Genomic DNA, 13,492 nt, shown 5'->3' with positions numbered 1-13,492 from the left:
GACACGATACAAGAGATGGACAGAGACTGCCGACACGATACAAGAGATGGACAGAGACTGCCGACACGATACAAGAGATGGACAGAGACTGCCGACACGATACAAGAGATGGACAGAGACTGCCGACACGATACAAGAGATGGACAGAGACTGCCGACACGATACAAGAGATGGACAGAGACTGCCGACACGATACAAGAGATGGACAGAGACTGCCGACACGATACAAGAGATGGACAGAGACTGCCGACACGATACAAGAGATGGACAGAGACTGCCGACACGATACAAGAGATGGACAGAGACTGCCGACACGATACAAGAGATGGACAGAGACTGCCGACACGATACAAGAGATGGACAGAGACTGCCGACACGATACAAGAGATGGACAGAGACTGCCGACACGATACAAGAGATGGACAGAGACTGCCGACACGATACAAGAGATGGACAGAGACTGCCGACACGATACAAGAGATGGACAGAGACTGCCGACACGATACAAGAGATGGACAGAGACTGCCGACACGATACGAGAGGGAGTCAGAGACTGTGGGCATGGCACAAGAGAGGGTCAGAGACTGGACAATGTCCCCATAACAACCCCCAAACGACAATGTATGCCATTTCATGAATTATAGTTTACGCATGTCTTATTGTCTTAGTGACTGATTCACGTCACAATTTCATTAATAACTTTTTTTGTACGATTTATGGTTTTGCTCATCACTGCCCCACACATGCAATGCATGGCTGCATGTGTGGAGTCAGTTATGAGTAAAACCATAAATCATACAAAAAAAAAATAAGTTATGAAATTGTGATGTGAATCAATCACTAAGACAATAAGCATAAACCATAATTCATGAAAAATGTGTACATAATGGTGCATCAAATATGTGCCTGACAAGTACCTGATGATGATGACAGTGTGCACTGGTTTCTCCCTGCACCCTGTGAGGAGGATAAGCGTGGCCATCAAGTATTCTTCTGGCTCGCTTGGGTCTCCCACTGCCCACAGCAGCCTGTTGTGAGGACGAAAAGTGCGGGACGCTGGCTTAGGTGACCCGCAGCAGCCTATGTGACAGTGAGCCGAGGAGGACTCTCTGGAGACCGGGAGTCAGGAACACTCGATCCACGTCTCCTCTCCTGTAGTAGCTAGCTAAACGCACAGCAACCCGGCTTGGAATGATGTCAGCGGAGGGCAGGAAATAAGTGCTTGGCTAATGCCCTCAGCTCAGTTTGGCTCAGTGTGGAGAGGCGGGGCGCAGCCCCTTTCAGCTGCTTTCAGCTCCGTTTAGAGAGGCAGAGCACAGCGCATGCAGATGACGTCACCCCAAAATCAATTATGTCGGTTGCAGCATCGATGCTGAATCGTGGATGGCTGAATCGCGATGCATCGATTAAATTCAACACCCCTAGGCATCGGCATGTATGTGCTGCAGTTGGGCCAGCGCTGAAAAAGGTCTGCCGATCAGACTGGAGTGGTGGGGGGGGGGGGGGGGGGGTGTCACTGTACTAACATTAAAAAGTACAGTGGCTCCCCCTGAGCGTTCAGGTTTTTTCCCCCTTTTAGACCTACTGGGTTGAAAGAAAAAAAAAAAAAAGAAAAAAAAGAAAAAATACTACTAGTGTGTACCAGGCTTAAAGATAGCAGCTTCCTGTAAAGAATAAGAGGGTTTAGTTCCGCTTTAAGTGAACTTCTTGCTGTGACATGCATGGACAAAGTACAGCTTCAAACAAAAAGAACACCTCACCCAACAGCAGTAGCAGCATCTGCTAAGGTAAGCTGGTTATGAATTTGGCTCCATGTACACTAGCAGGGTTAGGAGCTCTCTGCTTTCTGCGAAAGCCCCTAAACTCAACTCCATAAAAGCCATGTGTCCATGTATATATAGGCCTTTAGATCGTTTAGGAGCTGCTGCAGTTAGGGGAGGTTCAACCGGAAGAATCGTGTTCAGGTTAGCAACGTTTTGACCTCCGGCTGCAAGACCGTGATTTTGCCGCGTTTTGCATTTTCCTGTAGCTGGTGGTCAAAGTAGTTCAAGTGTATATGAAGCCTAAAGCATATCATACCTTTTGTACCACCCCCCTCCCTTTAGAAAGTAAGCTCTACAAGCAGGGCCCTCCTGTACCTTTTGTATTGAACTGTACTGTAATTGTGTTGTCCCCCCCTATACATTGTAAAGCGATGCATAAACTGTTGGCGCTATATAGTGTATAATAATAATGATAATATTTAAACACCCCAAATATTTAATGCAGCCATCACATCTAAAGATTGGTAAACTGTAATAGATTACTTTTCTGCTGATCCGGCCAGTAACACACTTCCTGTCTAAGAGTGTAAATACTTACTCCTCCACTATATCTGAGGAGCTATAGCATAGCCACCCTTGGACAGCAGCAAAGCCAACCTGTGGATAGAGTAGTGTTGGATCAACTAGTATATTTGGATGGACTTTACATAAATGACTAACAAATTATAGACTACAGCCAGCTAGTGCATTTTAAACAGCTGCAGAAACATCTGTTTTTTTTATTTGCTATAAAGGTTTTAAACTAAATGAATAGAAGAAACAGCCCAATGTGAACACCCTTAGCAGTGGCAAATGGTTTGTTGGACAGCTTGGTCTGATAATGAAAGTTGAAAAATGCTGGGTACACACTTTGCCATTGTCTGCAAGCGCTGATCGAATGCTGATTTTCGGGCATGCCCATTCGACAAAAGCTGGTCATTAGACTGGCTTCTGTAGAACAGACAAGTGTACACATATACCAGCAGTCAGCCGGTTCTTCCTAAACTAGATCATTTTCAGCCAGTGTGTACTGGGCTTACTAGCAGTATTAACAGGTAAGAAAGCCAAAAAACAAAGACTGTGGTGGCAATGCTATTGATATACGGCATCATAAACGTCATGCCCATAGTTCAACTTGAGGCCAGGACTGGCGGAAATGGGTAAGGTTAGTGAGTGATAAAATTATGCCTAGACATATGAAGAGGGCTGGAATTTTCTGAAGCACAGGTCTATTTTAAAAATTTCTTCATGACCTTTAAAAAGCCATGGTCAAAAAGTAAACATGGAAACTACAACAAAGATGTATTGTTATCAGAGTCCCAAATAAAGGAAGTTGTGGGTAACTTTCCCGACCTATCACTGGAAAAAATGTTGTGCTTTAAGCCAATACAAAAAGGCAAAAAATATCAAGAACCGACAGAACGCCGATGCAACTGGAAACCGTTTAAAAATGCTTTTAGCATAGTGACCACAGGCGTGAAAAAAACTGAAATATTAGGAAAGGGGGATGATGTAGGGCTCCTTGGCCAGTGACTATTTCCTAGTGACTACTCTGGGGGATATTGAGCTATACAGACTAGGAGTCAAAGTACGTCCAGGAAATATTACACAAGATCTGGGAACGTCTACGGAAAAAAAAGAAGTATCCTGAAAACATTATACATTCAATGAGGAAACGCCTACAGGAATAGCAGCTACAGCAAGAATTGCTTTACTGAAAAAAATAAAAAAATAAATGCTTAGGAAAGATGTTTACCTGAATAATGGTTATAGGGTGTGCCTTACACTACTGTTAAAGAGTGACTTCAATATGAATCTAGCATCCTCTACCATAGGCAGGTGCTAGAGTGAGGATTTTTGGTAGGTTCTGTCAGTACAGGTAAATTTAGGCAAGCCTATGCTGCTAGGCCTGTGTTTTGATCTGGGGGCAGGGAGTGGCTAGTGTAGCAGTGGGTGTGACCACCTGTACTTTAGTTCTGAGGCGCCACCCTTGCTTCCAGGAAGAATGTTCTGGAAGAGGGGTAGGGCCTAGAACTGGAGTGGCAGGCAGCTCATGGGAGGAGCCCTGACCAATCCCCAACTGGAATTGGCAGGGGGCAGGCCTCCCATATAAGCTGAGGTAACAGGCCACCGGGAGGAGTTGTCGGCTGGGAAAAGTGGAGAATGGAGTACCAGGCAGCAGCAGGAGGGTACCCTGGGGGGGGGGGGGTGCGCCGATCGCGGGAGGACAGTCGTGGGTGAAATCTTCATCATTACAGGGTCATTGAGGAATTCCTGTAGCAGAGGGGCAGGAGAGGCGGTCGGAATGTACGGTCCAGTTAAGTTCTAAATCATGGACTCGGGGCAGAGAAGGGTCGTTGGAGGGCTGGATGTGGAGACATGCCAGGAAGTCTGTGAGGGAACATCATCCTTACACAGTCATGGATGAAATCCTCATCATTACACGGTTATTGATGAGGAGTCCTGGATCAGAGTAGAGACTGTGGGGAATAGTGTCAAATTGATGCGACCTGAGGGCGCAGGATTTGCAAGCTGGACAAAAAATGGGAACAGTAGTCCACCATTCAGCACATTCTATTAAACTACTAGGCCTCTGGGGAGAGGTACTGCAGACTTCTGGCCTAGTAGCAGCAGCAGCAACTAAACAGAGTCAGTATTAGAGACTAATCCGAGTGGGTTCTTTTGCATATAGAAGAGGATGTGACAAGAAATATAATGTGCTACAGAAGAAGTTTGTGCACGAGGGAAGGATTCCTGAGAGCAATAGCCGGCAGGAGTTACGCAGAGGAGGAACAATAATCTGCATGGTGGTGCAGGGAAGAGACTGTAGATGTTATAAATGTGCATCATTTTTTCAAGGCCCAAACAACGTTCTAATTTATAAATATGATGGCAAAGTAATGTGATCTATGGGCATCCCATATACCCTTTTCCCCAACCAAGTTATATCTCCCCAACAAAAACAAAACAAAGCAAATGACCGTTCATGGTCTCAGAGGTGATATATGAAGGTCTGGGAGCAGGGTGATATGGCGGATGCTAGTTACTATTGGCAACGCACCGCTACATGTATATGTCCATCTTTTAATATGTCACATCCTGTATGAATGGGATTTTAAAAGAGGAGGATTGGGTGACCAGAACAAGCTCCAATAAGATGGGAAATTTCATCTTTCATCAAGTGTTAATAAAGTCAAATTTTTCTGCGTGCCTGCGCTCCAGATCGGTGCATCTATAGACCGCCACAGTGGGACTGCCCTGCCCCCCCCCCCCCACTTCCTCCTCACTGCATTGGATTGACAGCAGCAAGAGCCAATGGCTCCTGCTGTTGCTCGAGTCCTGTGTGAAGAGGAAGAGAGGGGAGAAGAGATGCAGCCATGCACAGCGCTATCAGCACTGTTGCACTTTGAATGACAATTGTACCCAATCAAAAAAGATTTACTTTTTTTTTGAGACAGATAGAGCTTTTTTTTTTGGTGGTGTTTAATCTTTTCTATAGGCCGGACGGGATGTGGTTAAAGCGGACCTTTAGTTATTTTTTCCCATCTATTAAATCTTCTTCCCTTGCCGTTTTAACTTTGGATAGTAAAACCCCTTTTTTTCTGCCAGTAAATATCTTATACAGCTTGCTTCTGATTTCTTGTCTGGTAATAGGCAGATGACATCCTGAACAGCTTCCTCTGTAAGGTGAGGCGAGACAGCTGGTTAAGGGCGGAGATAGGAGGAGACTGCAGAGATCCATGTGTATTCATTGAGAGAGAAGAAATGCGCAGGCAAGCAGTGGGGTGTTTGTTCACTTCCTGGATTTACACAGACACACAGACAGTAGCTTCAGTTGCCCACAGTTAAAATGGCTACAGCCAGACTTCGTGCAGAAAGATTTCTGCAGCACATTTGGCAAGTACGAATCATTGCATATTTTATACTAAGTGGTTGGAGGGAAGCTTTAAAAATGGCAAAGATATTATTACAAATTATGGGAGCAGACTAAATCCTCTAATTGCTTGTCGAATTGGAGTGATGTATGGAGTCACCTCCGTTCCCACCTCTGTGGATGGCGTGCGTTCCACAGGCTCACACCGACAACCAGCCAGATCGGAAGTTGCATAGGCAGAAAGAAATGTGACCAGGTACCGCCTCGGCGTATTTCTCGTTGCTTTAAATCTTCAGGAAGCTTCCTGAAGATGTAAGGCATATATCACTCCTATTCGACAAGCCAGCAGTCCCAGTACCAGGTTAGGTACTTTTAAATGTAAGGGGCCATTTGGCCACTTTTTATATCACTTGATTTTATCATTAAAATGGTATTATGCTATGGAAGTTCTTTGCTCTTTTTGTACATCCCGTCTTTGCCATTGAGGAGGAAGGTTCCCACAGATCTCCATTCCACCTAATGTGAGCAGGCACCATCTTGTAAAAGAGCTGTTTGACTATCTTTCCTAGGAAAGAGGTCAAATTGGTCTGGTAAGCAGATCACTTATCCATATCACGTTTGGGTGTTCATGTTTTCCTAAGTTTGGTGAAGGATCACAAATCCCTGTTGGAAGGCACCATTATATTTGGAAGTTTGAAGTTTTTTTTTCCCCATATAATTTTTCTATGGACTTTTATGAAAATATTTGTTCACTAATATTTCTTCACTGATTTGGTTTCATGTTATTTTTGTCACTTGGTTGGGACTATATATCTTTTTATGTGTATAGATGCACGATTTAAATTTACACTTTCATCTGTGATTTTTGTACGATTTTTATTGTTTAGTATAGGAATCAGCCAATGATTACCACCTAATACAGCAACCCCTATATCTATTTTTTCACCGGAATAGCACACTGTATTGGCCTTTTATAAAAACGAGGCTTGTAAATACATATTTAGAGTGACCTTCAGGCCGGTCACATGACTCGTGATCGCTATACAGCTTCAAGTAATACAGTGTGCTATGCCTGCCTATAATAGAGGGGCTATAGCAGGGATGTGTATATAAGGGTTAACAAACACGTTAAAGTTGAACTCCTGGAACAAAAGTTTTCTATGTATTCCTATTCATTCCTGATTTTGTGAACATTTTAAGAGACAATTTGACCAGTCTTTCATTGGTGGTCATACCATCTGGTAAGGTTTATTCACACACCTTTGGTGAAACATTTTCTTCTCCCATTTTCTCCAGTTTATGGAAGGATCATTTGAAAAGTTCATTACTCTCAGCCCAGTAGTAGTATTTCTACATAGACTTTTTCTGATGGATCATGTATACACTTTTTGGGACTTTGACTTACTTTCTTATTGTGCTATATAGGTCACCAAACAAACAATTTAAGATTTGTCATTTATTTTATGAAAAAAAAAGATACATGTTTTTTCGTGTCTGGATGCCAATATTTTGATAATTTCCCATATGTCCCATAAAGTAAACCAGTGTTTTACTTAAAGTGTTACTAAACCATAGACCCTGGTCATCCACAGTACACAGAACATGGAGATGCAATTATTTTACTAACTATAAACTGATAAATACCTTTACTCATTAGCAGTATATAGCAGTCTTGTGACTTATCAGTGTCTGGCGCTCGCTTGGCCCCATTCACACCTCAGCGTTCTGTAACTTGAAGCCTGAAGCTCCAAAACGCTGGAGGAGAAAAAAAATCTATTATTCTCTATGGAGATGGTTCACATCTCCACTCCAAAGCACATAAAATGCCTGAAGCTCAAACAAGTGCTGGAGCTTTTTTTGTAGTTCAAATCAGGCAGATTTGGGCATTTTTCTGCTTTTTGCATTGGTGACTTTTTGACCTGTACAAAATCACGCAACTTTCTGCCCGAATCAGATACGCTCAGGTGTGAATGAAGCCTTAAAGTGCCCCTGTCTAGTTTGTTCATTCAGTGACCATTAGGGACAGTGCAAATAAAACCATATGAAGAGATTTACAGGTGCGGGTTTTTTCCCATAGAATAGGTTCTCAGTCTTTGAAAATGTGAACACAGCTACTGTGTTTTATGTTGTTGCTTTAGAAGGTGCTTACTAGTAAACGTTCCTATTGTAATTTAATACATTGCAGGGAATTTATGAAGACTGGGATCAACCAGAATATGGAGCAGCTCTGCAGGGCATCAGCTTCTATCTTTTATTTTCAAAGATTAAAGAGGATCTTCACCCTAGAAAGAAAGGATCCAGTGCGGTCCTCGCCTAGGCTGGTCCTTGGTCATTATTTAGGGTCCCTGGCATGTTTACTAATGCTATGTACACACGACCGGACTTTCCGGCAAAAAAGGTCCGACGGTCTTCCCGACGGACTTTCGACGGTGTTGTGAACGAACGGACTTGCCCACACAAGAACGGACTAAGTCCATTCGAAAGTCCGTTCATTTGAATGTGATGAAGTAAGACGGGACTAAAGAAGGAAGTTCAATAGCCAGTAGCTTCCCTTGCGTCGTATTTGGTCCGTCAGACCAGCATACAGACGAATGGTTTTCCCCGATAGGAATTGTGTTTGTCAGACATATTTGAAACATGTTCTATTTCTAGGGCCGTCTGATTTTTTTTTTTATGAAAAATGATCGGATTAGCCCACACACGATCGGAATGTCTGATGGACTCATTCCGCCGGATCAAGTCTGCCGGAAAGTCGGAAAATAACGGAAGTTGTCTGTGACTCCTCGCAGCTTCAGAGCCTGCTTCCCACTGGGCAAGCTGTACTTTTTGAATGGTCCTTTAGGTTGAAGTTCCCCTTTAACTGAACAAGCTGAGGCTAGAAGCTGATTGGTTGCTATGCAGCTGCTCCAGATTCTGTCTGCTCCAGTCTTAGGAAATTCTCATTATTTCTGGCTGTACGATTGCTGCGCGATAATCTGTACCTCTGTATCAACATGGTTTAGCCATTTCTACTTGTTTCTTAGTACATACTTACACTTCACTGACAATAAAACCAGTCAGCTCCGACAAGAAAAGAAAGGTGATGAAGAGACAGCAGCAGATGGAAACTGTAAGACAGAAAGAGCAATCATGTCAGTGGAAGAAATGAAACAAATTAACAACATAGTCACCATCATGTGAAGCGCTCTCCTATGTCAGAGGGGAAAGGCACAACATGTATTGCACACACTAACCAAATATTGCTCAGATAGCAGCTGTGAGTGACTCACACACCAGGAACTAGCCTAGCGTCACTAAAAGAAAACAAGATTTCTCTATGCAAACAATAAAAAGGTCTACATGGTTTACCTAGTAACAGAAGAGTAATCAGAGGCAAATGTCCTACTTTTATTAAAATATATTGTATATTACACACAAACACACACACAGAGTATATCACAAAATTGAGTACACCCCTCACATTTTTGTAAAGATTTTATTATACCTTTTCATGCGACAACACTGAATAAATTACACTTTGCTACAATGTAAAGTAGTGAGTGTACAGCTTGTATAGCAGTGTACATTTTCTGTCCCCTCAAAATAACTCAACACACAGCCATTAATGTCTAAACCACTGGCAACAAAAGGGGAGTACACTCCTAAGTGAAAATGTCCAAATTGGCCCAATTAGTCAGTCATTTTCCCTCCCTGGTGCCACGTTAGTGTTACGAAGTCTCAGGTGTGAATGGGGAGCAGGTTTGTTAAATTTGGTGTTATCACTCTCTCATTCTGGTCACTTTTAATTAAACATGGCACCTCATGCTATAAGAACCTAGGCTATAAGATTTGCCAAGACCCTGAAAGCACGCGGCAGCACGATGGCCAATACCATACAGTGGTCTAACAGGACAGGTTCCACTCAGAACAGGCCTTGCCATGGTCAAACAAAGAAGTTGAGTGCACATTATTTCAGTAATCCATGCACTTACTCTGCTTGTCTTCAGCAAACAGTTTGTGGGCTCTCTTTTGCATCTTTAGAAGAGGCTTCCTTCTGGGACGACAGCCATGCAGACCAATTTGATGCATTGTGCGGCTTATGGTGTGAGCACTGACAGGCTGACCCCCCCACCCCTTCAACCTCTTCAGCAATGCTGGCAGCACTCATACGTCTATTTCCCAAAGACAACCTCTGGATACGACGTTGAGCACGTGCACTCAGCTTCTTTGGTTGACCATGGGAAGGCCTGGTCTAAGTGGAACCTGTCCTGTTAAACCACTGTATGGTCTCGGCCAACGTGCTGCAGCTCAGTTTCAGGGTTCCGACAATCTTCTTATAGCCTAGGCCATCTTTATGTAGAGCAATAATTATTTTTTTCAGATCCTCAGAGTTCTTTGCCAGGAGATGCCATGTTGAACTTCTAGTGACCAGTATGAGAAAGCGAGAGCAATAACACCAAATTTAACACACCCGCTCTCCATTCACACCTGAGACCTTGTAACGCTAACAAGTCACATGACACAGGGGAGAAAAAAAAATGGGCAATTGGACCCAATTTGGACATTTCCACTTAGGGGGTCTACTCACGTTTGTTGCCAGCGGTTTAGACATTTAGACATGTTGAGTTATTTTGAGGGGATAGCAAATTTACTCTGTTATACACTCACTACTTTACATTGTAGCAAAGTAATTTCTTCTTGTGGTCACATGAAAAGATATAATAAATTATCTTCTTACAAAAAATGTGAGGGGTGTACTCACTTTTGAATATATATATATATATATATATATATATATATATATATATATATATATATATATATATATAAAAAAATCACACACACAGTGATCAATTCACTCTCACTGTACCATGCAGACTCAATTCGTTAGAAGGTGGAGGCCATTGCATAGCAGTCCTGTGGCAATGTAGGGTATTGAGGGATAATTTGCTAGAGCGATACAATCTTGAGCATCACATCCTTGACAGGATATTCACATTGGAAAAAAAAAATGAATCTTCTAAGCCCAAGGTACTTGATTGGGACCCTAGAGGAGGAGGTTCAGGGCCGTTCTGTGCAATAACATTACGGACAGTAGGTAAGTAGACCTATGTAATTTTAAGAAAAAAAAAAAAAAGGCACTTAAGACTTTGCAAACACTTAAGTTTAAATTTTGAGCAGAGCAGAAAAGGATTACAACACATGTCGAGTTCCTAATGTGGTTTTAGCCTCATTAGGGAAATTCACCCTCTATATTTGTTCTGTTTACAATCACTGACAGTGAAAGAAAATACCAAAAATTTTGGAGGTGTCAGCAGAACAGGAATAGAGGGGACATCCTCCAATGAGGAACCAATTCTGGTAACAATCCGGTATTCCCTTACTTTGGAGGGATTTCCTCTCACTTCCTGCTTTGGCTTTGAGACAAGAAATGAGGTGAAACTGAAACAATGGGACACATAGCCAAAAAATAAATAAATAATAATAAATAAAAAAAAGGATTTCCCACGAGAAAAAAAATTCAATGAGTCATACTCCAAAGTGGATACCATTAAAAGGCATAATGGGATACAGACAAACATAGCCAAGTAGCTAGATTAGATAAAAACAGGTAGATGTCATGAACAGCTCAGATCAAGCGTTTGTTTTATGCGCCCCCCTTATACATTTGACAGCTGTTTATTCAGGTCATTCTGATATGCCAGGTAACTAGGTTAACAAAATGAGCAATGGATGGGATTTAAACCATTATAGCAAGTCACTGATAAAAAGTATAAAAAATAAAATAAAAAGTAGGAAATTTATATACAATAACCCACTGCACGTGACGATATAATACCACTTGTGTGTTACAGCGCTTGTTACAATCATACTAGATTTACTTTGTAGGTTAAAAACATCTGATGTATGATTTTTTATTTTATTTTTCTCAATGGAGATCATTGTCTAACCATCATTTAAAGGGTATTTCCAGCATATTAGACATATTAAGTCACAACACTAAATTGTAAGGTTTGTTTTTGGTACATTTATGCTTCAGCTGGCATACTCTAGTTTTGAGACTAACCTAACAGATGGCGGGGACAGGTTTTAGCACTACATGGACAAATGGGTTGTGCAGTTTTACATTACCCTCATAGCTGTATATGCTCTTTTCTAAGCAATGGCAATGTATGATATACATAAAAGCATATGTACATAAATAGTTGGTTCTTTAAAATACCTATAATAAATAGTATGAATTAAAAATGTTTTATACATCTTTTCTCAACCTTGAAATAATTTTCAAGTGTCAGGGAACCCATGTATTAAAAAATGGTCTTGCATGCTTTACCTCTGTGCTGCATGCTTATCAGTTACTAACAGCTGTATCTGACACCATGGCCGATCATTTTTTATTTATTATTTTTCAAAATTCTTTATTTATCAAAATAAGGCATCCATCAGAGCAGAACAATAGAAAGTCAGAGCGGTATCTCACACAAAACAAACATGGATATCATTTCCACATATTGAGGGGCACAGGAAATGTCAGACGCCATGAGCAGGTAAATGAAAACTCTAAGATCACGGAAATAACAAAAAGTAGATAAAAACACAGCTCAAATTGGATGGATACTTCCCATTCGTGAAAGAAGGAAGAGGAAAAACAGTGAAAATAAAAAAAGAAAGGATGTCTACAAGCACCTGAAAGATGGGAAGCATATGGGGACGGGGAGGAAAGTGGGTGAGATAGAAAAATAAATAAAAGGGAGGGGGGTGGTGTGTTAGTGGGAGTGTTAAGGTTGTGTCACAGCAGGAAGACCTCCATCTCCAGAACAGTTTTAAAAGGGAGCCTTGCCCTCATCCTAATAGACAAACATGTTCCAATATGACCATGTTTTTTTATATTGCTCTCTCCAGTTTTGGGCAAAAAGCATCAGGTCTTCTGGAGTGTAAAGCCTCATACACATGATCGGATTTTCCGATGGGAATTGTGTGACGACAGGATCTGTTGGTGGAAAATCCGACCGTGTGTATGCTCCATCGGACAGCTGTTGTCAGATTTTCTGTGGACAAATGTTGGATGGCAGGCTTTAAAATTTTCTGGACAAATGTCTGTTGTTGGATTTTCCGAGCGTGCGTACACAAGTCCGTCGGACAAAAGTCCAAAGTACAAACAAGCATGCTCGGAAGCAAGGACGAGCCAGAAGCAATCAGTCTTCTAAACTAGCACCCGTAATGGAGAATTAACACATTTGTGACGTGCCAAATTATGAAATCTCCAAATGCAGCGCACATTCTCTTCTTCTTTAATGCCATAATAATGAAGCTGCTTTGCTGGTGATACTGATGGAGTTATTGCAAACAAATTTTCAAAGACTTTTTTTTCGAGTGAAAGCAGGGGTCCGTCATCCAGAGAATTCCAAAAATCATCTGGAGCATTTTCCTGGAGCTCCCGCAGCAAAGGCATATGACAAAATTGGTCACAATTAATAAAGCGACCAATTTCTGGTCCAAGAAATCCTCCTCTTCCTGTTTTTAGACTGGCCAAAGCCAATAATAAACAACATGTTATGGCCTCCAATTCCGCAACATGCCTAGTTGACAAACGGCCATTCAGAAATAAACTGAAAAGCACAAAAATGAAAAGTACGAATCAACACATTTTCCAAACGTCTACTAACACGAAATTAGCAGAAGTAGCCCACAGGGTGGCGCTAAAGAGCTGAAAAAACACGTAGTAAGTCACTACATTCGTGTTTGTTGGCCGAAAATTGTGTGCCGCTTGTATGCAAGACAAGTTTGTGGCCAAGCACCCTCCGGATAAAAGTCCACAGTTTTGTCTGCAGAACAT

At 41.9% G+C, this 13,492-nt stretch overlaps 1 protein-coding gene across 1 annotated transcript in view; it reads right to left on the bottom strand.

Moving 5' to 3' along the window:
• The window catches only part of ERGIC1 (endoplasmic reticulum-golgi intermediate compartment 1), a 148,520-nt gene that overhangs the window by 71,016 nt on the left and 64,012 nt on the right, over window positions 1-13,492 (bottom strand). The window contains exon 3 of the mRNA XM_077472804.1: window positions 8,711-8,783. Coding sequence (XP_077328930.1) covers window positions 8,711-8,783 — 73 coding nt within the window. The remainder of the gene's footprint in view (window positions 1-8,710; window positions 8,784-13,492) is intronic.

Source organism: Lithobates pipiens, unplaced genomic scaffold, assembly GCF_037356315.1.
Source record: "Lithobates pipiens isolate NorthernLeopardFrog02 unplaced genomic scaffold, aLitPip1_a1.2 Scaffold_8, whole genome shotgun sequence".
Lineage (NCBI taxonomy): Eukaryota > Metazoa > Chordata > Amphibia > Anura > Ranidae > Lithobates > Lithobates pipiens.
This window is presented reverse-complemented; position numbering and strand designations above follow the sequence as displayed.